At 46.7% G+C, this 23,569-nt stretch overlaps 1 protein-coding gene across 2 annotated transcripts; it reads right to left on the reverse strand.

The window, feature by feature from the left end:
• Positions 1-990: 990 nt before the first annotated feature.
• On the reverse strand, positions 991-19,835 carry ST6GALNAC6 (ST6 N-acetylgalactosaminide alpha-2,6-sialyltransferase 6). Of its 2 annotated transcripts, none has more exons than XM_081896621.1 (7): positions 19,581-19,835; positions 17,658-17,845; positions 10,181-10,245; positions 7,462-7,635; positions 2,894-3,291; positions 1,476-1,583; positions 991-1,319 (listed from the first exon to the last, which is right to left on the reverse strand). In XM_081896621.1, exons 3-7 carry the CDS (start codon positions 10,193-10,195, stop codon positions 1,133-1,135), a joined length of 882 nt encoding a protein of 293 aa, XP_081752747.1. In that variant the 5' UTR covers positions 10,196-10,245; positions 17,658-17,845; positions 19,581-19,835; the 3' UTR covers positions 991-1,132. The 2 variants fall into 2 exon arrangements, with proteins under 2 accessions (XP_081752747.1, XP_081752746.1); XM_081896620.1 differs by having other exon boundaries at positions 991-1,322; positions 19,581-19,831.
• Positions 19,836-23,569: the final 3,734 nt, after the last annotated feature.

Here is a 23,569-nt window from a genome sequence, read left to right on the forward strand (position 1 = left end):
CGGGAAGGCCGAAGAGACCTCGGCCCCTAGGAGTTGGCTCCTATGGCTAGGCTCATTTTGACCAGCTGATGCAAGCTTAATAAAATCTAAACAAAACACAAACATGCTTCTTAAGTAAACAGCAGACTAATGGCACATGGCTTGCCTCCCTGGAATAAAAACAAAATCTTCGATTTGTTCCACCCCATGCCACTCTTCTTTCCATCCCCTCTTGGGTCTGTTATGGGATGTTCTGTTAGTAATGCAAATAGTTGGCATAGGAAGGTGAGCTAGCAGGTTTGTGGGGGTGGGGGGAAGAGGAGCCATAGCAGGTACTTGTGGGTTTGCTAGGGTTGATTTTGGTTTCTCTCAATTTCTCATTATTTCCAATCTCCAGTTCTCCACATTTCAACATTTGCCTTGCAATTATTATTATTATTTTTTGGTAAAAGTGAAAAGTCCCTATTAAAAAGTTAGCAGCATTTTAGTTCCCCTCCCAACCACCGCAACCACTTCTCCCTCCCTCCCACAAGAGAGTGCCGTCCTTCACCCTCTCAAAAAGGTTGCCCACCCCTGTTACGAAGGGCTGGGTAAAATTCATGGTCTGCCCACAAGCTCTTAACCATGACAGCTGAAAACTGAACCTCCATGTACAAAGGAAGTCTACCTCTGTATACCCGCTCCAAGCAGGAGGCAAAACACAGCAGAGGGCTGCCACCTTCCTTGTAGGCTTCTCGGAAGTACCTGGTTGGCAGATACAAGGTGCTGAGATCTCATCCTGATCCGACAGGGGTCGTTTGGTGTGCTAATACAAGCCCTCTGGTGGGCTTTCAAACCATGGGCTTCCCAGGCAGCAGCAGACTGCGACCTGTCATTAAGGGGGGAGGGGGAGCAGAGTCATCCAATGCGTAATGCCGAAGGGCATTGTGGGAAATTTAAAACAGCAGCTGAGCAGGCCTGGCAGCTTGGCACACGGAAGGCCTGGGGCTAGGAGCAACGTTGGCCCTTGAGCTATCTTCACACCAAGGGCATCTCTTTCCCTCCTCCTGTTGTGGAGAGGGCCGTGTGCCCCAGAAGCTCCTCCCCACTGCCCTGCAAGTCCATGGGTTTGGCACTTGTGTGGTTTCTCCTCCGCCCCACCCCACAGGGGGCTTCAGTCCCAGTTTGGGTGGGAGAAGGTGATGTTGTAGAGACTCGCCCACTTGGCAAAGACCCGCTTCTCAGTGATGAACCGGTGGTGGTGGCCCTTCCGGCTTTGCTCATTGTGGATGTAGGTGGCACATTCATCCGGACCCTTCGGCTCATAGTAGTGGTAGGGCAACTTGTGGGGCGGAGGCTTCCTGCTGTTGGGAAGAGAACCGGAGGGGGTGGGGAAGGTTGGGGTTGAGTGAGCAGGGAGCGGTGCAGAGAAACAGAGGCAGAGATTGAGACAGCCCTGGGGCAACTCCCCCCCCCCCTCGAAACTGACAAGGAGCATGCAGAGTGCAGGAACTTACATGCAGTAGTTGGGAGGGACCATCCCATAGACGTGGATCCTGTCACACAGCTCAACGCCAATCACCATGGTGAACCAGCCGGTGCTCAGCCATGACCTTGACGTCACTCTGCAAAAGCAGGGAGAAACAAAAGAAGGGGTTTTTTCAAAGGAAAGGGAATCCAAACACAACTTGTGAGTGATTGATGTAGATTAGATGCTGACCTGCAACAAAATGTTGCAGTGTGGAATTCTCCACTTTGAGGATTCCAATCACTCTGTTCTGTTTCACATCAATTTTTCACTCCACACACCTCATACTCCACAGCCAGCCAGCATTCTTTTATCACTCAGCACACACTCAACCCTAATTTGGCTGGTTTTTTGGTTTTTTTTGTGGGAGGTGCCTGCCCCTCTCTCTGCCGATCCAATGGGGTCCCAGGCACTCACACAGGGTCCGTGTCCCTTTCGGAGACAGACGCGGCAGAGACTGTCATGGCTTTAAGAAATGTGGTTTATTCACCTATTTACACCTTCAGTCTGCATGGAGGGAGTCCAGATCTTATAGCACAGTTCTTTCAAGAGGCAGCAGGGCAGGCAGGCAATCTGCCCAAGATGGATCTCAGCTCTTCTTCCTCCTTCTCCTTCCTGGCAACCCTTGCTCAATAACTTCATTTTCATGTCCCCTCAAACACACACCTCACTCCCTTTTGCCCCTTTTGCTATGTTAACAGATTGGTTCTTCTCTAGGCCAGCCAGGCTGGTTGCATAAGCCAGCCCAGGGATTCCTTGTCTGGCACAGTTCTGCAGCCCATAAGGTAAAGGTAAAGGGACCCCTGATCATGAGGTCCAGTCGTGGCCGACTCTGGTGTTGCGGTGCTCATCTTGCTTTATTGGCTGAGGGAGCCAGCATACAGCTTCCGGGTCATGTGGCCAGCATGACTAAGCTTCTGGCGAACCAAAGCAGTGCACGGAAATGCCGTTTACCTTCCCGCCGGAATGGTACCTATTCATCTACTTACAGTTTGACGTGCTTTCGAACTGCTAGGTTGGCAGGAGCAGAGACTGAGCAACGGGAGCTCACCCCGTCATTGCCGGGATTCAAACCACCGACCTTCTGATCAGCAAGCCCTAGGCTCAGTGGTTTAACCCACAGCGCCACCTGCATCCCACCCCATACTTTAATCCATATCCCAATTAATCAACATCCTAGCATTTCTTTATTTCTAGGATTTAGCCCCCCGACCCGCTTATTAACCTATTAACACCATTTTTCTTCTACTTCTGCAAATCTTGGGATTCCCCCAGAACCTGCAGACACCTGCCTCTTGTAAGTTAAAAGGAAAAGTCAACCTATCTTTCCTCCCTCCCCGCAGCAGGGCTTGCCTGGAAGAGGAGCTGCAGAAGCTATGCTGGAGGTACAATTGCAGGTGAATTTACCTGTCCTTCCCTGTCTCCTTTTTGAACAAGTCATCAAACTGTTTCATGCGCCTGGGGGAAGCTACGAAGGCCGTCATGTTGGGGAATGACATGCTGACGCGCTGGATGACCTTCAGCAAGCTCTTCTGCATCCTGACTGGTGGCCCCCAAAAGATTAAGATGGTGTCCGGAGTCTTGTTGACAAACTCCTGTGGTCTCTTCAGGACCCGGAAGATACTTGAATGGGCCACCACCCTGAAGGTCGTCTTGTTACCAACATCGGCTTCATAGGCCGTCGTGGGAGCATCGTTCATGCGAATCGTGCACTCCGACTGGTCGATTGTTGCCCCCAGCTTGCTCCCCAGCAGGTGACTGGAACTGGTGACGATCACGCATTGGCTGCAGTGATGATCCAAAGTCTGGGGGTGCGGGGATGAGAGTATTATTATTATTAAATTTTATTTATACCCCGCCCTCCCCAGCCAAGACTGAGCTCAGAGTGGCTAACACTGGTATAAAAACAATTGATTGAAATACAACTTAAAAGCAAGATTAAAATACAACATTAAAATGCTGGCTCATTACAGTAGGAACTCAAATCAAAAACTTTTGAGGGGATGAAAATGTCAAATCTTCACCAAGGCCACTATCCAGACTGGTCCTATATGGCCAGAAAAAGACAAGGAAGTCCCCAAATAGGAGTTCCATCACAGAAGGAGAATGGAAAAAGGAATAGGGGAGGGGACCAAGTTGATTCCAAGCCAAAGGCCAGGCAGAACAGCTCTGTCTTACAGGCCCTACGGAAAGAAATCAGATCCTGCAGGGCCCTGGTCTCATGAAACAGAGCATTCCACCAGGCCGGAGCCAGTGTTGAGAAGGCCCTGGCTCTGGTTGAGGCTAATCTGACTTCCTTAGGGGCCGGGACCTCTATGGTATTGCTGTTTATGGACCTTGAGGCTCTCCGTGGGGCATACCAGGAGAGGCGGTCCCGTAGGTATGAGGGTCCTGGGCCATGAAGGGCTTTAAAGGTCAAAAGCAGCACCTTAAATCTGACCTTGTACTCCACCGGGAGCCAGTGCAGCTGGAAAAGCACTGGGTGAATATGCTCCCATGGCAGAGATTCTGTGAGGAGTCTCGCTGCAGCATTCTGCACCCGCTGGAGTTTCTGGGACAGCTTCAAGGGCAGCCCCGCGTTGAGCAAATTACAGTAGTCAAGCCTGGAGGTGACCGTCGCATGGATCACTGTGGCCAGGTCGGGGCGGGAAATGTATGGAGAAAGTGGATAGAGAAAGGTTTTTCTCCTTCTCTCATAACACCAGAACTCAAGGATCTCCAATGAAGTTGAATGTTGGAAGATTCAGGACAGATAAAAGGAAGTCTTTCTTCACGCAGCGCATAGTTAAACTATGGAACTCTCTCCCACCAGAAGCACTGATGGCCAACAAATTAGATGGCTATCAAAGAGGATTAGATAAATCCATGGAGGAGAAGGCTTCCAATGGTGACAAGTCATGATGGCGCTGCTCTACTTCCACAGTTCGAGGCAGCAGTGCTTTTGAAATCCAGTGGCTTCAAACCACATGAGGGGAGAGAGAGGGAACCTGTGCTTGAGTCCTGCTTCCTGCTTTCCCACAGGCATCTATCTATTCAGCTACTGTGAGAACAGGATGCTACACTTACACTATTACGTCTATGTATGGAAGTGAGAGCTGGACCATAAAGAAGGCTGATCGCTGAAGAATTGATGCTTTTGAATTATGGTGCCGGAGGAGACTCTTGAGAGTCCCATGGACTGCAAGAAGATCAAACCTATCCATTCTGAAGGAAATCAGCCCTGAGTGCTCACTGGAAGGACAGATCCTGAAGCTAAGACTCCAATATTTTGGCCACCTCATGAGAAGAGAAGACTCCCTGGAAAACACCATGATGTTGGGAAAGATGGAGGGAACAAGGAGAAGGGGACGACAGAGGACTAGATGGTTGGACAGTGTTCTTGAAGCTACCAGCATGAGTTTGACCAAACTGGAGGAGGCAGTGGCGTGCTCTGGCCCATGGGGTCATGAAGAGTCGGACACAACTAAACGAATAAACAACAACAATAACAGCAACCGACTCTGTTGCTTGATTTCTATGTCAGGTGGTACAGTCCTTTGTGCACTGCATAGATGCCATCTGGCACCAAAGGTTGTGGGTGCACAATGAAGGGCTTCAACTTTACCCATCGACTTTGTGGGGGCTCACAAATATATTATTGGGGATGCCAAAGCACCCACGGCCCCCTGAAGTTGGTTCCAGTGCTGAATTGTGTGGCACTTCGCCCTGCTAGCAAAGGGGGGGGGGAATCATGTTTTCAGTGCTCTGCTATGTTAAAAACAACAACAAACTCATTGAACACAGAAAACTAGCATGTCAGGGAAAAGGACCTTTCTCTGGATACGCTAGGGGAGTTTTTATGTGCAGGCAGGCTGTTTTGTATTTACAGACAGAACGTTCAAAAACATGCAGTTCTATCATCCAAAGCAAAACTGTTCAGAATTCAGCAGCCACCTATGGACCATGAGACCATGATGCAATCAAGTGTGGAATACTGTATACAAGTTCTGATTAAAAAAGGTAAAGGAACCCCATGACTAAACCATTTCTGGTGCAACAGAACACCGTGATGGAAGGCAGAGCACAAGGGAAAATTCTGATAACCTGACCTCAAAAAGGATATTGCAGAACTGTAAGAGAACTACCGTATTATGAAGAAAGGGATTTTTCTTTGGGGGCAGGATGTGTGTGTTAGCCTTGGAAAATGGTGAGTAAAATGGGTTCTCATATTAGAAGTATATGCAATTATGCATGGCATGGAACACAATGATAGAATCTTTTCTTCCACTCTCTATCGGAAACCTCCAGGATCAGACAAGTTCTGAGAACCATATATACATAACAACTGAGGATCATACTCCATTGTAGGAAATGGCCCTAGTCCATGAAAGCTTATGCAATAATACAATTTGTCAAGTCTCCCAAGGTGCCACAAGCATTCTTGTTTTTTCAGTTCTGCGGCGGCAAGTTTTGAACCATTCTGCATAGCATTCATGTTCTCCACAGTTGTTTTTTTTAACTTTTTGTGTTGTTATTTCCCCCCCCCCCTTACATTTCTTCATTTAATGTCTTCATTTAAAAACATTGCTTCATTTAAAAACATCTTCTCAAAGACTGCTAACAACACCTAAGGCCAATAAATTAATACAATGTTGGTATTATCCAAGATGAAAACGGCAGATAAAACGTCTAAAACAGCTAACCTCTAAAACTCTATTTAAAAGAAAAAATCATCGAGAACAAATCAGCAGAAGTTGAGAATCAATTTCCCATACAGCCGCTTCAGAATCACTCCTCTGCCATTCTGTGGCTGCTTGTTACCAACAGCTGCCAAGATAATTCTTAAAGGCAAGATTTCTGAAATATACTCAAGAGTCGAGAGTGGATTTCATGCTCTTTATTCAGCTCATAGTGGTGAAGAGGAATGAAAGTTTCCCCAAAGTATCTGCTTTATATACATTAATGTAAAGTTATCGTTTTGGGGAAGAATTTCAACGATAAAGATGAGCGTGTTAGCAAAGATGCTATTTTTATTTCAGACAATCCCGGTTGTGGATTCACTTCCATCTGGAGCTGGATTGGGTGGCTCCTGCAGACCAGTCATACTGCTGCATTGTTCTAGGACCAATCAGACTGCTGCATTCTGAATCCTATTGTTCTAGGACCAATCAGACTGCTGCATTCTGAATCCTATTGTTCTAGGACCAATCAGACTGCTGCATTTTGGATCCTATTGTTCTAGGACCAATCAGACTGCTGCATTCTGAATCCTATTGTTCTAGGACCAATCAGACTGCTGCATTTTGGATCCTATTGTTCTAGGACCAATCAGACTGCTGCATTTTGGATCCTATTGTTCTAGGACCAATCAGACTGCTGCATTTTGGATCCTATTCAACTCAGTACATAACAATTTCCTTACCCATCATTCCATCCTTCTGGTTTATAGAACCAGGGTACAGTGGCTGGTGATGTGCCAGAAATAATTTCTCAAGATCCCTCCCCGCCCACTCCCCTCTCCAGGACCACCAATGATTAATCTACAGCCACAAAGCCCAGTGGGAGACCTTGGGCCAGTAACTCAGCCTAACCAACCCCACAGGGTTGTTATGGGGATAAAAAGGGGTTAGGAAGTGTCTATAGCACGCCTTGAGGTGTTTTGGAGAATGTAATTTTTTGTGATGTAAATGTAATAATAAACAGAGGTAGGGAACCTCTTTCAGTCTGAGGGCTACACTCCCTTCTGGGCAGCCACTCAGTGGACACATGTCAGTGGTGGGCAGGACCAGAGGCAAAAGTGGGAGGGGTGATGAATGTAAATTTTATCCGAGTTGCTTACACAGTCCTTTTTCTCCCAAGAGTTCAAGGATACTTTCTGGTTAGGCAGAAAACACCTGAGTGTGCAGCAAAGCCAGTGAGGGGCTGAAATTTGGGGAGATTTGAGATTCTATGATCTGCAAAACAGCGGCAGCTGAAAGTTCACGCGCTTCCCATACCTTGTTTCCAGAGACTGGCAGGTACCCGTTCTTCACCCCCCATTTTTTGAGGCTGGAAGGCAACGGGGCCTTCACTTTCACCGCAGTGTAGTGGAAGACTTCGCTCCTGCCATTGTAGATGATCAGCAGCATGACCAGGCCAAACAGAACCACAAAGACAACTGCACGCTGGCCCTGCAGACACAAAGAGCGGACGAGGGGGCAAATGGTCAGAAGAGCCAAGTTGCTCTCCAGGGCATCTGTTCACACGGGCACCTTTCTAGCTTGGCAGTAGCCTGCGTAAAATGGGATTCGGGGAGAGTAGTTGTTCGCAAGCAGAGCCGGAGCCAAGAGTCTGACGTGGCAGCAAAATATACAGGTTCCAAGTCATGGGAAGCGGGAGATCTGCTTGATCCTGGGTGCAGAGGGTCCAGGATACATCCACTCAGGGGCGGCTGGTCCCACTTCACCACCTGAGGTAAAACAGGAAAGTGCTTCTTCCCCACAAAGCTGCCGCCGAAGCCTTGTGAATTAGGGTTGAGCAGCAGCAGCAGCTGGGACGCGGGTGGCGCTGTGGGTTAAACCACAGAGCCTAGGGCTTGCTGATCAGAAGGTTGCTCAGTCTCTGCTCCTGCCAACCTAGCAGTGCGAAAGCATGTCAAAGTGCAAGTAGATAAATAGGTACCACTGCAGCAGGAAGGTAAACATCGGCTCCCTCGGCCAATAAAGCGAGATGAGCGCCGCAACCCCAGAGTCAGCCACGACTGGACCTAATGGTCAGGGGTCCCTTTACCCTTTACCTTTAGCAGCAGCAAGGGTGGGGCTCTGCCTGAAGTGGCTGCTTCAGTCTACGTCATGGGTGGGCCATGCCTGAATTCACTGTTAATGCACAATTATTGCGTCTGTGAAGAGCCCTGCTGGATCAGGCCAAAGGGACCATCTACTCCAGCATCCTGATCCTGCTCTTACAGTGGCCAGTCAGCAGCCCTGCAGGACCTGAGCACAAGAGCATCCTCCCATCTGTGATTCCCATCAATTAGTATTCAGTGGAGGGAGAATGTAGCCAGCTAGTGACCAGTGATAGCCTTATCCTCCATAAAATGATCGCAGAATTCACCCTCCCCCCAAAAAAGACAACCTGCACATCAGTCTGGAGGGGGCCAGACATTTCCCCCTTCCCTCTCCCATTTCCCCCTTCCCTCTCCCATCCTACTAGAGCAACTTTCATCAACCGGTTTTGGACCCCAGCTCTCAGCAAGCACAAATTTATGCAAAGCTTGCTTTTGGAAAACAAACAAACTTAAGTGCTTCATGATTGCCTTTTGTGAGTAAATTATTTAGTGTTGTGATCCTGGGGAAATCTGAATAAGGAACTAATGGAACTGCTGGGCAGGGAGAGAGGGGGGTGAACAGTGGGTGTGGTGGTGAACAGCCGCAAGAGAATAAACAGATTGAACTGCGCAGCAAACCCAGAGAACCAGAAGTGCTTTATGTGGCTCTTAACATTTAACGTTCATTTACCCTCGCAATGAGAAGCAGCAGCTTTTGCATAGCTGTCTATGCAGAATGCCCATAGGAAGGCACCATGAATTCCTGGCTTAGTGCAGGAAGCATGCCACTCCCAAAGCAATTCCCAAAGTTTGTGCAGAAGCTAAATGTGCCCATCCAGGCCTCTCTATCTGGTCCTTGAACCTCTCCCTAGGCCACACACTTTCCCAAGCCATGCCTATCACTGGCCCTGCTACATGGCCCAGGTGCTTTTGCCTGTATGGAATGTGTTCCTTGAACACTAATAAAGCTTTTGCTTATCTGGAGAGAGGGAGATGAGGGACATGTGAATGTGTATATCATGGGTAGGCAAACTAAAGGCCAGGGGCCGGATCTGGCCCAATCACCTTCTAACTCCGGCCCACGGATGGTCCAGAAATCAGTGTGTTTTTACATGAGTAGAATGTGTCCTTTTATTTAAAATACATCTCTGGGTTATTTGTGGGAATTCGTTCATCCCCCCCCCCCAATATAGTCTGGCCCCCCACAAGGTCTGAGGGACGGTGCACTGGCCCCCTGCTGAAAAAGTTTGCTGACCCCTGGTGTATATGAAAACTTACAGTAGAAAGGTGCTCTTTATGTTCTTTCCTTTCCTCATTTTTGCCTCTGTACAGTCCCGGAAACCAAGCCTCATGAACGGTTGAGGGAGCTGGGTATGTTGAACTTGGAAAAGAGGAGACTGAGAGGAAATGATGATATCCATCTTCCCATATCTCAAGGGCTGTCGCACGGAGGATAGAGCAAGCTTGTTTTCTCCTGCTCTGGAGGGTAGGACTCAAACCAGTGGATTCCAGTTACAAGAAAGGAGATTCCGACTCAACATCAGGAAGAACTTTCTGATGATAAGAGCTGTTTGACAGTGGAACACACTCCCACAAGAGGTGGTGGACTCTCCTTCCTTGGAGGTTTTGAAGCAGAGGTTTGATGGCCACCTGTCATGTATGATCTGCGTGAGATTCCATCATTGCAGAGGGTTGGAGTAGTTGACCCTCCCAGCTCTACAGTTCTATGATTCTATGTGGCACTTGGAAACTCTTTGTGCAGAAGGGAATGAGGCCATACGGGCTGCAAAAGATTCCCTGCCTCTGGTGCAGTACAGCAATGCAACATTCATATTCATAGATCAACAATATGAGGAAGAAACAGATTTCTCCTGAGACTGCAGGGGGCAGGAGTGGGGTAGGGGGCTCACCTTGTCGTTTTTCATGTCGCCGTCCTGGCCTTAGGTTGGAGCCTCGATCAGCGTAACTTGGATGCCTGCAATAAAGTCAAAAGGACAGGGTGACATTTGTGGTTTCTGGATGAAAAAGATGGGGCTTTTACTAGCATACAAGGTATTTCACCACCCTGGGGTAGGGGTCACTTCAATGCAAAGGAGAGTGGGGACATGGTCTGCTTTGCACCTGGACTAAGCACTGGAAAGTTGCAATGTACTAATAAGGAAGCTGGGATGCGGGTGGCGCTGTGGTCTAAACCACTGAGCCTAGGGCTTGCCGATCAGAAGGTCAGCGGTTCGAATCCCCGCGATGGGGTGAGCTCCCGTTGCTCGGTCCCAGCTCCTGTCAACCTAGCAGTTCAAAAGCACATTAAAGTGCAAGTAGATAATTAGGTGCTGCTCCAGCGGGAAGGTAAACGGCGTTTCCGTGCACTACTCTGGTTCTCCAGAATTGGCTTAGTCATGCTGGCCACATGACCCAGAAAAACTGTCTGCGGACAAACGCCGGCTCCCTCGGCCTGTAAAGCGAGATGAGTGCCGCAACCCCAGAGTTGTCCGTGACTGGACCTAATGGTCAGGGGTACCTTTACCTTTAATAAGGAAGCAGCGTGTGAGCATGTGCCAAGTGAACTGTTACAAAAGCCCGGTGCCTGCCCCTCTCTCTGCCAAGCAGAGGCCAGAGCGCATGGGGCCACAGGCACACATAGGGTCTGTGTCCCTTTGGAGAATAGAAGACATGGCAGAAGGACCCGTGTCTGGTCCTCTCCTTCTGGCACCTCTGCAACCCCTGGTTCCTCTGGCAGGCTCTCAGGAATCTCTGTTTTCTCCTCCTCCACAGTAGGCTCCCAGGGGTCAATCAGAAGCACCCCATGAGTAGCTCCTTCTCAGCTCCAGCCAGCTTGGTACCTTTTTCTTCCATCACTGGCTCCTGGCATGGAGTCACATTTTGTTCTTTCAGCTGCTGCAAATGGTGCTTTTGCATCTGTTCCCATTGTCAACTTTGGTGCTCACCCTTCGGCTTCCACTGCTGGTTTAGATGTTCCTGCATCAGCATTAACTGCTTGAGGAGTACTGCCATTCCTCCCTCTATTTTTTTATTTCTGTTTTATGTTGATCCTTATATATAGTGAGAGGGTGGGGAGGGGTGGTGGGAATGGGTGATTGGCTGATAGGTGTGGGAAACCTGTTGAGGACTGTTAATGACTGCAATTGGTCTTACAGGAAAAAGCAAGGGGTGAGATGACTAAAAACAGCTTTATCATGTATAATGAGACAAGAATCCAATGTCTCTATTCAGACCAGGTCTCTCCATGGTTTTAAGTTTGGTAATAAGTTGCAATTCAGCAACTTCTCTTCCCAGTCTATTTCTGAAATTCTTTTGTAATAAATAAGACAGCTAATTTGAGATCCTGTATAGGATGTCCTGGGAGACTGAAGTGTTCTCCTACTGGTTTCTCTGTCTTATGATTCCTGATATCCAGATTTATGTCCATTTATCCTTGGGCGTGGGGTTTGTCCTGTTTGTCCAATTGGCCTGTTTGTCTCATTGGGGCTGGCCTGAAGGCAATTGGAGAAATTTGGCCAAATTGGGCCTCACAGGCTGTTCCTAAGCCCCCCCCCCCCACACACACCAGGGCAATCTAGATGGATTTTATTTATATCTCTAAGATTCTGCAGACTTGGGCTGTGAACTGGGGCCCCACAAAAAAAAAAAATTCAAGTTGGGCCCCAGAGCTTCAAATTGGGCCCCACTGGCTGGCTCTGAGTCTTATAGTTGCTGGGCCCGAGTTGCCCTGCCCTTGCATGAAGTCTTGGGTTTGCAATTTTGGGAGAGGGGAGATTGCCTGCTGGGGGGCAGGTGGGCTGGCGAGGCCCCCCTAGATTTAGAGGCCCAAGTTGCTCTGCTCTTGCATGAAGTCTTGGGTTTGCAATTTTGGGAGAGGGGAGACTGTGGCACTGGGGAGCGGGCTACCCTACTACTAACTGTAGGGTTAGTAGTAGAAGATAGTGTATTTTAAAATAGCATTATTTGTAAGTGATAAAATGTGAAGATTTTTATGGTAAAAGTAAGTGTGATTACAAAAATGGTTAAAATTATGATATATGAAACTGCTAAAGATGAGGTAAAATGAAAATCAGATGGGGGGGACTTGGGGAAGCTCACCTAACAAGGTTTAGAAAAAATAAGGATAAGACAAGAATTTGTTTGTATTGTTTGTATTTCTGTTTGTATTGTTTATTTGTGTTACAAAATGAATTAAAAAATTGGGGGGGGGGATGAAATGTGTCTCTTGCAAACCTGGAGGAGGGCCGAGTGAGGTATGCAAGCGTGTGCAGAAGCTAACTAGCTGCACCAAGGTAGAACGGTTGTGTTTCATTTCATTTTTATTATTTTTTTGGAAGGTGCTTAAGATCAGCCCACCCCCCCCCCCATAGATAAACTTTCTCTCTTTCTTGCTTCCCAAGAACAATGTGGCAGCTGGCATCTCTTCTTAACTGCCACGTGTCCTGGATATTTAAATGCTTTTTTTAAAGCCCTACTTTCCCCCTGCACTGCACTCAGAGTGATCAGGAAAATGCTCTAATTGACAAGGGAGGGAGGACCGGGGAGGGAGGCAGGAAACCAGCAGGGTCTATAAACAACACGCAGGAAAAGCAGCAGTGAATGGAAAATCTAGGCCTGACCTTAACGCACTGGTCGGGGTCCTCCAAACAGGCCCAAGGACAGGATTGCTACGCATGATTAACTTGGGTAAACTGATTTCCTCGTGGGTTAGATGTCAGGAAAGAGGCCAGGAGAATCAGGCACGTCCGGAATGGAACATAGGAAACTGCCTTTATACTGGATATTATGAATTTTCAACTAAGGGAAGGGCCATAGCTCAGTGATAAGAGAACCTGCTTGGCATGCAGAAGGTTAGGGCTGGGAGAAAAAATGCTGCCTGAAACTCTGGAAGGTCACTACCAGGTCACATTGCTGAGCAGGGATGACTGACAAATGCTAGTCTAGGTTCAAGCAAAAACTTATCACAGCCCTGGTTTTAAGGTTTTGGGGCATGGTACTAAACCCTCTTCATTTCACTACCATGTAGATCACAACAGGTCACTTGGACCATTTCTATTTATTTGTTAATTCTAAGTACTTTTACCTTTTTAGCCCTAAAGGTAAAGGTAAAGGGACCCCTGGCCATTAGGTCCAGTTGCGGATGGCTCTGGGGTTGCGACGCTCATCTCGCTTTATTGGCCGAGGGAGCCGGCATACGGCTTCCTGATCATGTGGCCAGCATGACTAAGCCGCTTCTGGCGAACCAGAGCAGCACACGGAAACGTCGTTCACCTTCCCGCTGGAGTGGTACCTATTTATCTACTTGCACTTTGCCGTGCTTTCAAACTGCTAGGTTGGCAGGAGCTGGGACCGAGCAACGGGAGCTCACCCCTTCGTGGGGATTTGAACTGCCGACCTTCTGATCAGCAAGACCTAGGCTCCGTGGTTTAACCCACAGCGCCACCCACGTCCCTAAGGGGCCCCAAAACAGATAACATTTTTTTTAAAAGGCTGTAACATTAAAGAGAGATGGCTAAAATTCTCCCTATAGAAGAACATACAACCTTATCCCTTACCTTGGCACTGCTGCTCACCCCGCCCAAGTACCAGCTATCTCCCTCTGCCTAATGGTAGGGCCATTCTTTGGGGAAGGATTATGGCTCAGAGCATTTGCCTTACATGCACAATCTCTGGTGTTTCCAGGTAGGGCTGTGGGAAAACCCTTCCTGAAAACCCCATTTCGCCGTTTTTGAAACAGTATATGAACCAAAGCACAGCCACCCTTCAAAATTCAACATACAAACCCTCCCACTAAAATGCATTATATTAGAGGAAATTTGCTTTGCAAAAATTTGCATGTTCTATAAAACTGCATGCATGCATGCATACATGCATGTGTGTATTAGGAGGAATTCTCCTTTGCATAAAGAAAAATATGCAAATGTGGATAACTGATGTTAAGACCAGAAAAAATGAGAATCTGAAGAATCTGCCCACCCCTAGTTTGTAGAAGGGTTTTTTTTCCCTTTAGGAGCACGCCATTTTAAGCACAATAAAAGGCTTGTTTTCAGTGTTCTTTAGCAATCTGGTTAGAAGAATTTTAACAATGTGTGGGTGTTAAAATGAAACCCCAGCATCCTGTGCTTGGGATGGAACATTCTGGGCTGCACAGCAGTGCTTTAACGCCAACATTTTACATAGAGACTGTCATCCATTGCTCTCCTAAGTGGGAATAAACCCCAGTGATCTCGGTGGGGCTCTGTAAAACATGCATGCAATTGATTCTTAGAGCAGAGCTTCCAAGTGGAGCACAGCTCCCTTCTCTCAAATGTCCTACTGGGGAATTCTCCACCTCTTCCTGACCTATCTATCCCTCTGCCATCAACCAGAATGAGGTTTGAATGAGCAAGGATGATTAGGTTTATGCCTGGGCTGCTTTGAAAATAAAATAAAACCTTAAGTATCCATACTTGCCTTTTGTGAGTTAATTATTTAGTGTATGGATCCTAGGGAAATCTGACTCAGGAACTCATGGAATGGGAGGAGTTGGAGTAGAAGAAATATATTATTGATACGGAAGGAGAGGGGGGTACCTTTCCTCACCCCTCTGCCACCTGACAAGGGGCCCAACTCTGCCCTGACCCCTCAGCCCCCACACTGTTACACAAGCACCACACTATACCCCTGGCCTCATGAATAAAGGCTTTTCCCTTCTCTTCTATATACGGGCGAAATAAGCCCATCTTTCTTAAGCCTTCCTTTCGCTCTATTTCTAACATGGGTAGACCGTACCGAATTGTATTCTCCATTGACTATAATGGCCGTGCTTTAGCCAATCAGGACCATGCATTTGCCCTGCAGGAGCTAGCTCAGGGAGCTCCTGCACGCCTCATTTAACCTCCTGACAAGTTACTGACGGCTCCCCGCTGCGAGAACAATGGAACCGAAACCAGTGACCTCGTAAAACTGTCAAGTCTTGCTACAATGTATCCATTTCATTTCCGTTTTGATCTTCAATATACACTTGACCGGCAAAGCACTGAAACTTTGGAAATTAATATAAAATCAACCAAAGCTCCGATTTTCTCCATCTTGGCGTCGTTCAACTCAGTTCCCTCTGGACTCCATGATGCTACCCCTACCTCCATAATCCCCAAAGCGGCAAGTCACGTATTCAGGAAGACCCTAATCCTGTCAGATCATTCTGCCAAACCCTTCCTCCGGGCAATGCCAGGTGGCAGACGATGCATATCTGGACCATTGTCTTGCCATCACCTGTACCCAGGAAGTGTTTATCTATGTTTATCTATGCATATCTCTCACTCTGCATATTTCCCCCTCCCTTCCTTAAAATGCTAATCCGCGTAACCCCACCTTTCTGTAATATATTCGTGATGTAATCCGTGAAACCCAAACTTCCCATAATGTATTCATGACGTTTCTTGCACTGTATTCTGGGACTTGGAGGGAACTTTTAAAAGTTTATGTCGCCCCATTCTCGGGGTTCAATCTCATCTTGAACCTGTTGCGCAATAAACCTTGGATCTCCGCATATTGCTCCTGTCTCCGGCTGAGCTCATTTTCTTCCGCTAGGACCCGCAGACTTCGTCCGACGAGCTGGGTGGCAGGGCAACTCCGCACCCGGAATTTTTCCGTAACAATTATTAAGTTGGGTGGGAGTGCAACTGAAGAGCCCAGGACATGTGTTAAACCGGAGAACGCTTTGAACATGTGCTTAAATCTCCCGCAATGAGCAGCGGCAACTTTTGCCTAGTTAGGTAGCACTCCCATGTGGGGCACAGTAGCCAAAACAGAATCCATGAAGAGGGCAGAGGGGCAGGTGTCAGCAGACTTACATATACTGCTTAATAATTTGGAAAATCAATAAAAATAATTGGCAAAAATATATACACTGCTTAATCACTAGCATTTCTAAGCTGTGTACATTACAGAGAATAATACAAAGGGGAGGGCTTATTGGTTTGCTTTGTTTTTATTATGTATTTTGTGTTTTTATCTTGTATTTTCATGTTGTGGACAAGTTAAATAAATGAATTTTTAAACCCTAGAAAATAAAACAGTTAAAAACTCATCATAAAACTGAACATAAACGCAAAACTATCTTAAAATGCTTGCTGGAATAAGAAAGCCATGCACCTGAAGTTCAGGAAAAGGGTGGGTGGGTGCCTGTGTAATCTCAATTGGGAGGGAGTTTCACTGCGGAGGGAAGGTAAATGCCGTTTCCGTGCGCTCTGGTTTCCATCACGGTGTTCTGTTGTGCCAGAAGCAGATTAGTCCTGCTGGCCACATGACCCAGAAAGCTGTCTGTGGACAAACACCGGCTCCCTTGGCCTGAAGTTAGTTGAGCGCCTCAACCCCAGTCAAATTAGGCTGGACTTAACCATCCAGGGGACCTTAACCTTTTACCTACCATTGGCTACACTGGTTGGGGCTGATAGGAGTTGGAGTACAACAACACCTACAGCACTCAGTGGTTTAGACCACAGTGGAGAGGGGGGTTACATTTTGTGGTTTGCCTCAGGTGCCAGAATGTCTTGGGCAGGCCCTGATCATAGGCAACCAAATAGATTATTGATTACCTGAAGAGGCCAGAGACCATCTTGGCTGGGAGCCCCGGAAGACCTGCTCCCCACCCCCACCCCCCGCTTGCTGGCCTTTCCCACCTGGGAGGGTGGGACCCTGACTGACTCCAGCTGCAAAATCTGAGGGTGATGAAGAGACACTTAGAATAGGGGTATTGTTTGGCGGGGTATTGCTGCTGTTGATATTAATGTTTTGCATCTCTGTTTTAAGATCTAATTATTTATGTGGAAATCAAATAGTTTGGTTGTGTATTTTTGATGTGTTTTATTTGTTGTTTGTGACTACTTTTTGGTTTTGTTTGTAACTCTGTAATTTGTTATGTCATGAGCTTCCTTGAGCACGGTTTGTACTCTGAAAAGGTGGTATACATATAAATTGATGCCTGTAGTATGTATGTCCAAGGCCAATGACAGCCAGAGCCAACTCATTCTTTATCTCCATGTTCCTTCTCCCTGCTGAGTTCTACAAGGGACAGCACTGAGACTAAGAAGGAGGAAGATGGCAGGCAGGGCGACACCCTGGACTGGATTTAGGTAAGAAGGCAGGGGGGCAGGGTCTGGCTGGTGGCAGGCTGAGGTTGGTGGGGATGTACATCTACATCTTTGCCCCACTCCCAGTATTGATTATGCCATTGTCTATTTTAGCAGACATTAAGTATATTGCATGCCGCCTTCAGAACTTCAGCCGGGTACAAATGTTTTAAAACAAGCAGATAAATAAGTGCTGCCTGGGCATTTGGGCCTGTGCCTGATTTAAGCTCTAACAGAACATATTAAAAATCCAGGCCAGTGTCTCCCTCCTTACCAAGGCAGGATGTCTCACATGAACAAAGTCGGGAGCATGGTTGGGGGGGTCTTCTCCTTCGTGGGGAGCCATGAGGTGCTGCCAGCCCCAGTTGCCAGACCATCCTTCCATGATGCAGCCCTTGCACTCGCTCCTTTTATTCAAGCATCGCAGCAAGACGGTAGGCACACAGCCCTGCTCTCAGAGGCCTGCAAAAGCAAATGGTGTTTAAAAATAAAATAAAGGAGATGGGCTGGCTTTTCAAACACAGTTGCTGGTGAGGAATCAAATCGAAAGCAGCCTCAGACCCTCATAGACCAATCTGCTGGTTGGAGTCGAAGGCTTTCTCTCTAGCTAAACTTGAGCAAAGCACATGATGCCAGGTGGCAGAAGGCCAAGTTTGGAATAATTCCCTGCCCCAGGCCAACAGTTTTTTCCAAACAGCTGTTTTCATTACGGCAGTTTCCACCAACCTGGTGCTCTCCAGGTTGGCAAAGGCTGCATTAGGGAGAAAATAAAATAAAGCTGAGTTATGTCAGATCCCACAGCACAAACGCACAAAATGCAAAAGTGACTCAAAGTGAGGATCCAGTGCTGGCTCAGCACATCTTGACCAACCATATAAAGGGGCCATCTTCACACCATGCATTTAATGTGCAGTTTCCCCCACTCCCCACGAATCCTTGGGACTGTTGTTTGCTGCTGTGAGAGCTACAATTCCCAGCACCCTTAACAAATCACAGTTTTCATTATTATTTGGGGAGTGGGGGAATGTGCTTTACATGTATGGCGTATACGTAGTGAATGCAACATCTGCCAACCAGAGAGAGATTTTGGATTGTGCAATACAATCACAATCTGACATCTTGTTCCCTGGATATTTTGTAACTTGCACTGCCTTGCAAAATTTTGTGTGAAAGTGCAGTGCACAATGATGTAAATAAGTAAAAAATATATTCTTAGGAGTGGCCGGGGTGTGGGTGTGTGCAAGGACGTTAATCAAAGAAAGCTGAATAGTTATGCTTCACTGACCCAAGTAAATCCTTCCATCCCATACTGGAGAGTGTACAGACAAGAAACTTTACAAGCAAGACATCCCCCCGCCCCCTAAAAAGACACTCCACTCTGCCTTCTGTGCTCCTTTACTTGTATGCCAGGAAGGGCCGTAGTGGAAGAGCATCTGCCTGGCATGCAGATGGTTCCAGATTCAAACTGCAGGATCTCCAGGCGGGGTTCAGTGAGACCCCCGTACAAATTCCTGGAGAGCCACTATTAGTTGTACTGTAAACAATGATGAGTGCACAGACTCAGTTTTTACAGCTTCCTCTTTTCATTTACCCCTTCCTTCTGCATTGCTATACTCCATATATATATATATGGAGTCTTCTTATCTAGAAATATCACCACTCTGTTATATGAATGCACTTCTCTCATACACACACACACACACACACACACACACACACACACAGTATGTGTGTGTGTGTGTGTGTGTGTGTGTGTATATATATATATATATATATATATATATATATATATATATATATGATACACACAATCACCCTGCCCCCCCAAAACCCACCTTACTTCTCTTTAAACCTACCCTTATCCTTTGGAGATTTGTCAAATAAATCGTTAGCATGCACATACATAAAAAGCTTAGCCAAGTGTAACGGATAGTACGGACACCTGGGTCCATTTGGAGGAGCCCCAAGACCTTTACCCAAACAAATATTTAACAATGGTTTCCATGGGAGGCCTGTTTGTTGTCAAACTCAGCAGCCTGCTGTCAGGCAACCAAACCTACGAAGCAGATCTAGGGGCAACCAGAGAGAAACCAGCCGCTATATCTTAAGGTTTCTAGACCCTGGCAGCTTCTCCACCCCCCCACCTCGCCTCTACTTCACAAAACAACCCCCCCCCCAAAAAAGCCATGCATGCCACCTTCTTGATCTTCCGGTGCGCCCTCGATCCAATTCTAGATTTCACCAGGAATGGATCTCTCCTCTGGGCTGGTACCAGCTTCACTTGCACACATCCCACCACCAGAAGAAGCTGCTAAACCTCTGGGATCCAGACGAAAAGATGACTCTCTTGGATTTTGCAAGCCTCTGGGTCCTAGCACGTCTCGCTTTCTCCCGTCTGCATTCATGCTCCGAGCAGCAAATCAGGGGCACCCTTTCCCTCCTCCTCCTCCTCCTCCTCCTCTCTCCTGATCCGATTTCAGCTCGCTCTCTGCCTCTGCCTCTCGCTGTGCGCGCGCGCAGTTAGTGAGGTGTTTGGGAAGAGAGATTTGACACCAAGAAGGGGCCCGAGGAACAAATCCAAGCGATCTATTTTTATTTTTTTGTGAGATTTACACTATTGCCTTGCGATCAAATACGTAGTTCCCCAAAGTGATCATATAAGCAACAGGTTGCAATGATACAAAAAACCGAAAAACTCTCTGTATCTCTTTTTGCACCAGCAATCATTAGTCCTGATGGATAGGGCCAGAGGGATACCCACAAACTGGTTTTGTTTTTGGCAGGTGTATTCTATACTCACGAAATTAAAAGACGGCTGCTTCTTGGGAGGAAAGCAATGACAAACCTAGACAGCATCTTAAAAAGCAGAGACATCACCTTGCCGAAAAAGATCCATATAGTTAAAGCTATGGTTTTCCCAGCAGTGATCTATGGAAGTGAGAGCTGGACCATAAAGAAGGCTGATTGCTGAAGAATTGATGATTTTGAATTCTGGTGCTGGAGGAGACTCTTGAGAGTCCCATGGACTGCAAGAAGATCAAACCTATCCATTCTGAAGGAAATCAGCCCTGAGTGCTCACTGGAAGGACAGATCCTGAAGCTGAGGCTCCAATACTTTGGCCACCTCATGAGAAGAGAAGACTCCCTGGAAAAGACCCTGATGCTGGCAAAGATGGAGGGCACAAGGAGAAGGGGACGAGAGAGGACGAGATGGTGGGACAGTATTCTCGAAGCTACCAGCATGAGTTTGACCAAACTGCGGGAGGCAGTGGAAGACAGGAGTGCCTGGTGTGCTCTGGTCCAGGGGGTCACAAAGAGTCGGACACAACTAGACAACTAAACCACAACATTCTATACTAACTCAGACCATTGGTGTATCTATGCAGCAGCACTCCGGGGCTTCAGTCAAGAGTCTCTCCCAGCCCTACCTGGGAGATGCGGGGGGGGGGCGGGGGGCGGGGGTAGAACCTGGGACCTTCTGCATGCAAAGCAGGTGTTCTGCTACTGAAATATGGCCCTTCCCCATAGTTGCTGCCATAATTGTGCATTGGAGTGGATTTATACCAGGCCATCTGCATGCCATTCTGCTTTATTAGCAGAGCAGGCAGAATATAAATACAGGTAGGTAGCTTACCAAAGTCTAAATGCTATTTACTTGCATTGTTTCTTAATGAGCTACTGGGAAGAAATATGTCTGTATAGTTGCTCTTATTTCACCACATGTAAAAGAGACGAGAGACTTGCTTTTTAAAATGATGGCCAAATTTTCTAGGGGGGGCGGTCCTTGAGTATCCCTGACGGGGGTTGGGTAGAGGCTTCAGGCCACTCTGAAGCTACATCTCTGAAAGGGAAGATAGTAGATTCCAGTTCACATTTTAAGTGTTTAAAGAGCATCGCTACACAGGTGAAACAGGGAGAGTGATGCACACGCAATAAGGCACCAAAAGCACATTAACACTGTGGAACAAATGCAACGAGGGCCTGTTGTTGTTTTTTCAATTGATTTCCTCCTTGGTGCATGGTAAAATATTTATTTATGTATTCACAGTCTGCCTTCTTGCAGAGTTTCAAGACAGTTAACAATCAGATACAAAAAGAAGTATAACAATAAAAACAGGAGCAGAATCAATGGCACAAACTGGAAGTCAATTTTTAAAAAATTAAAAATGGGGAGGGGGAGCAAATATACTAAAAGACAGATCAGATTAGAGCCAGGGTGGTGTAGTAGTTGGAGTGTCAGGTTAGGACCTGGTAGACCTGAGTTCAAATCCTGACTCAGCCATGAATCTCACTGGGTGACCTCAGACTGATAACTGTCTCTCAGCCTGGCCTACCATGCAGGGTTGTTATAAGGGAGGAAATGGAGAAGGGTACACCATCATGCACACCATCTCAAGCTCTTTGGAGGAAAGGTAGGATTCTGAATGGGATAACAATTAACATTAAACTTAAAAGTCCAAAAGATTAGGGCAGGCTTTGCAAGATATAATTAAGAGGCAATAACAAAAGGCACCAGCTGCACAAGTTTATGCTGGGAATTCCATTATTTAGCTGCTGCCACTGAAGGCTTTGTCCCCAGAAGGCAGGTTTGCTGAGGAAATATTAGACAAATTCCTGGAGGGCAAGGCTGTCAGTAACCACTAGCCATGATGGCTATGCTCTGCCTGTAGCTGGAGATCGTCTACTTCCAAGTATCACACATGGGGAGAGTTCCTGTTGCACTTGGGTTCTGCTTTTTGAATTGTTTGTTTGTTTGTTTGTGTTTCTTAAATAAAATTATGTAATTACAATTTGCAGCCAAAACCAATTATGCATCAAAGACCCTATGCTTCTTACACTGGGGGGAAAAATGAAATAAAAAGGAGGAAAGGCAAGAATAGAAAATGGAATGGAGGGAAGGGGAGGCGGAAGGGACAACGTAACAAAAACTCTACAGTACCATGTATAAACCAAAAGTGAAGAATATTGTTGTTTACGTTGTTGTTCCAGAAATGTAAAAACAAGGCCGGCTTCTCAATAAATTTATTTTCATTCTTATTATGCATTGCGTTCCTCTCACATGCAAGTTTTATGACAGAGGATGCCATATTTTCCTTCACCCAATCAGTTATGCTCGGAGTTAGAGGGGGAAATCTTTATTTTTTCCCATTTTTGTGCAGAGTTCAACACACACAGGCCCAAGAAACACAGTTCAGGAATTATTCTTTGCAGAAAGGAATGCAAGGATGCAAGGTTGGACAATCAGACTACAGTCTGAGGACTTCCTTTGCAAGTGTTTAAGGAAAAAGAACCAGATTAAAAAAACCTGAAGGTTCCAAGTTTAATTATCTAAAAATATTTACACAGCAAGGTGTTATGTCCCCAGCAGCTCTTGCCATCGAAAACGCTTCCTGTTTAGCTGAAGTCTCCTTTGTTACAACCTCAGGTGCCCAAATGTCTTGGACTGGCCCTGGTTGCATCTCCCAGCAAAATGTTCTTTCCTATAGAATCCATAATGGCAATTAGCTTATGAAAACGGCATTCTTCTCTGCCAAAATCCTGGTTTGAATTACCTCAATACAGTGGTACCTCGGGTTAAGAACTTAATTCGTTCTGGAGGTCCGTTCTTAACCTGAAACTGTTCTTAACCTGAGGTACCACTTCAGCTAATGGGGCCTCCAGCTGGCGCCACGCAATTTCTGTTCTCATCCTGAAGCAAAGTTCTTAACCCGAGGTACTATTTCTGGGTTAGCGGAGTCTGTAACCTGAAGCGTCTGTAATCCGAGGTACCACTGTATTGTTCTCTCATGCATTCATGGGAACTTTTATTAAGCATCAAAGAGTCCAGATTGCTGACACTTCAGATATTGCCAGCTTGCTCATCTGCTAGACAAAACGTGCTTCTTTGCCCTCCTGTAAGCAAAATCCATTCTCTCTCTCTCTCTCTCTCTCTCTCTCTCTCTCTCTCTCTCGCACACACACACACACAAATGCAACTGTTCTGTTCCGGTTGCTCTGCAGTCACTAAGGCTTGAGTTATTTCTCATCAAAGCTGATACTTCCTGCCCTGCAAAGCTCGCAGCTCAATATTTCAGTCCAGCTGGGTTAAAACACCGCTTACTTAACTTTGAAAGGGATAGAATAAAGAGGTCTGATACACTTTAAAATATATATATACAGGTATATGTAAATATACATTAAGCATAA

This window comes from Podarcis melisellensis (assembly GCF_964234715.1).
Source record: "Podarcis melisellensis genome assembly, chromosome: Z".
In the NCBI taxonomy this organism is placed as follows: Eukaryota; Metazoa; Chordata; class Lepidosauria; order Squamata; family Lacertidae; genus Podarcis; species Podarcis melisellensis.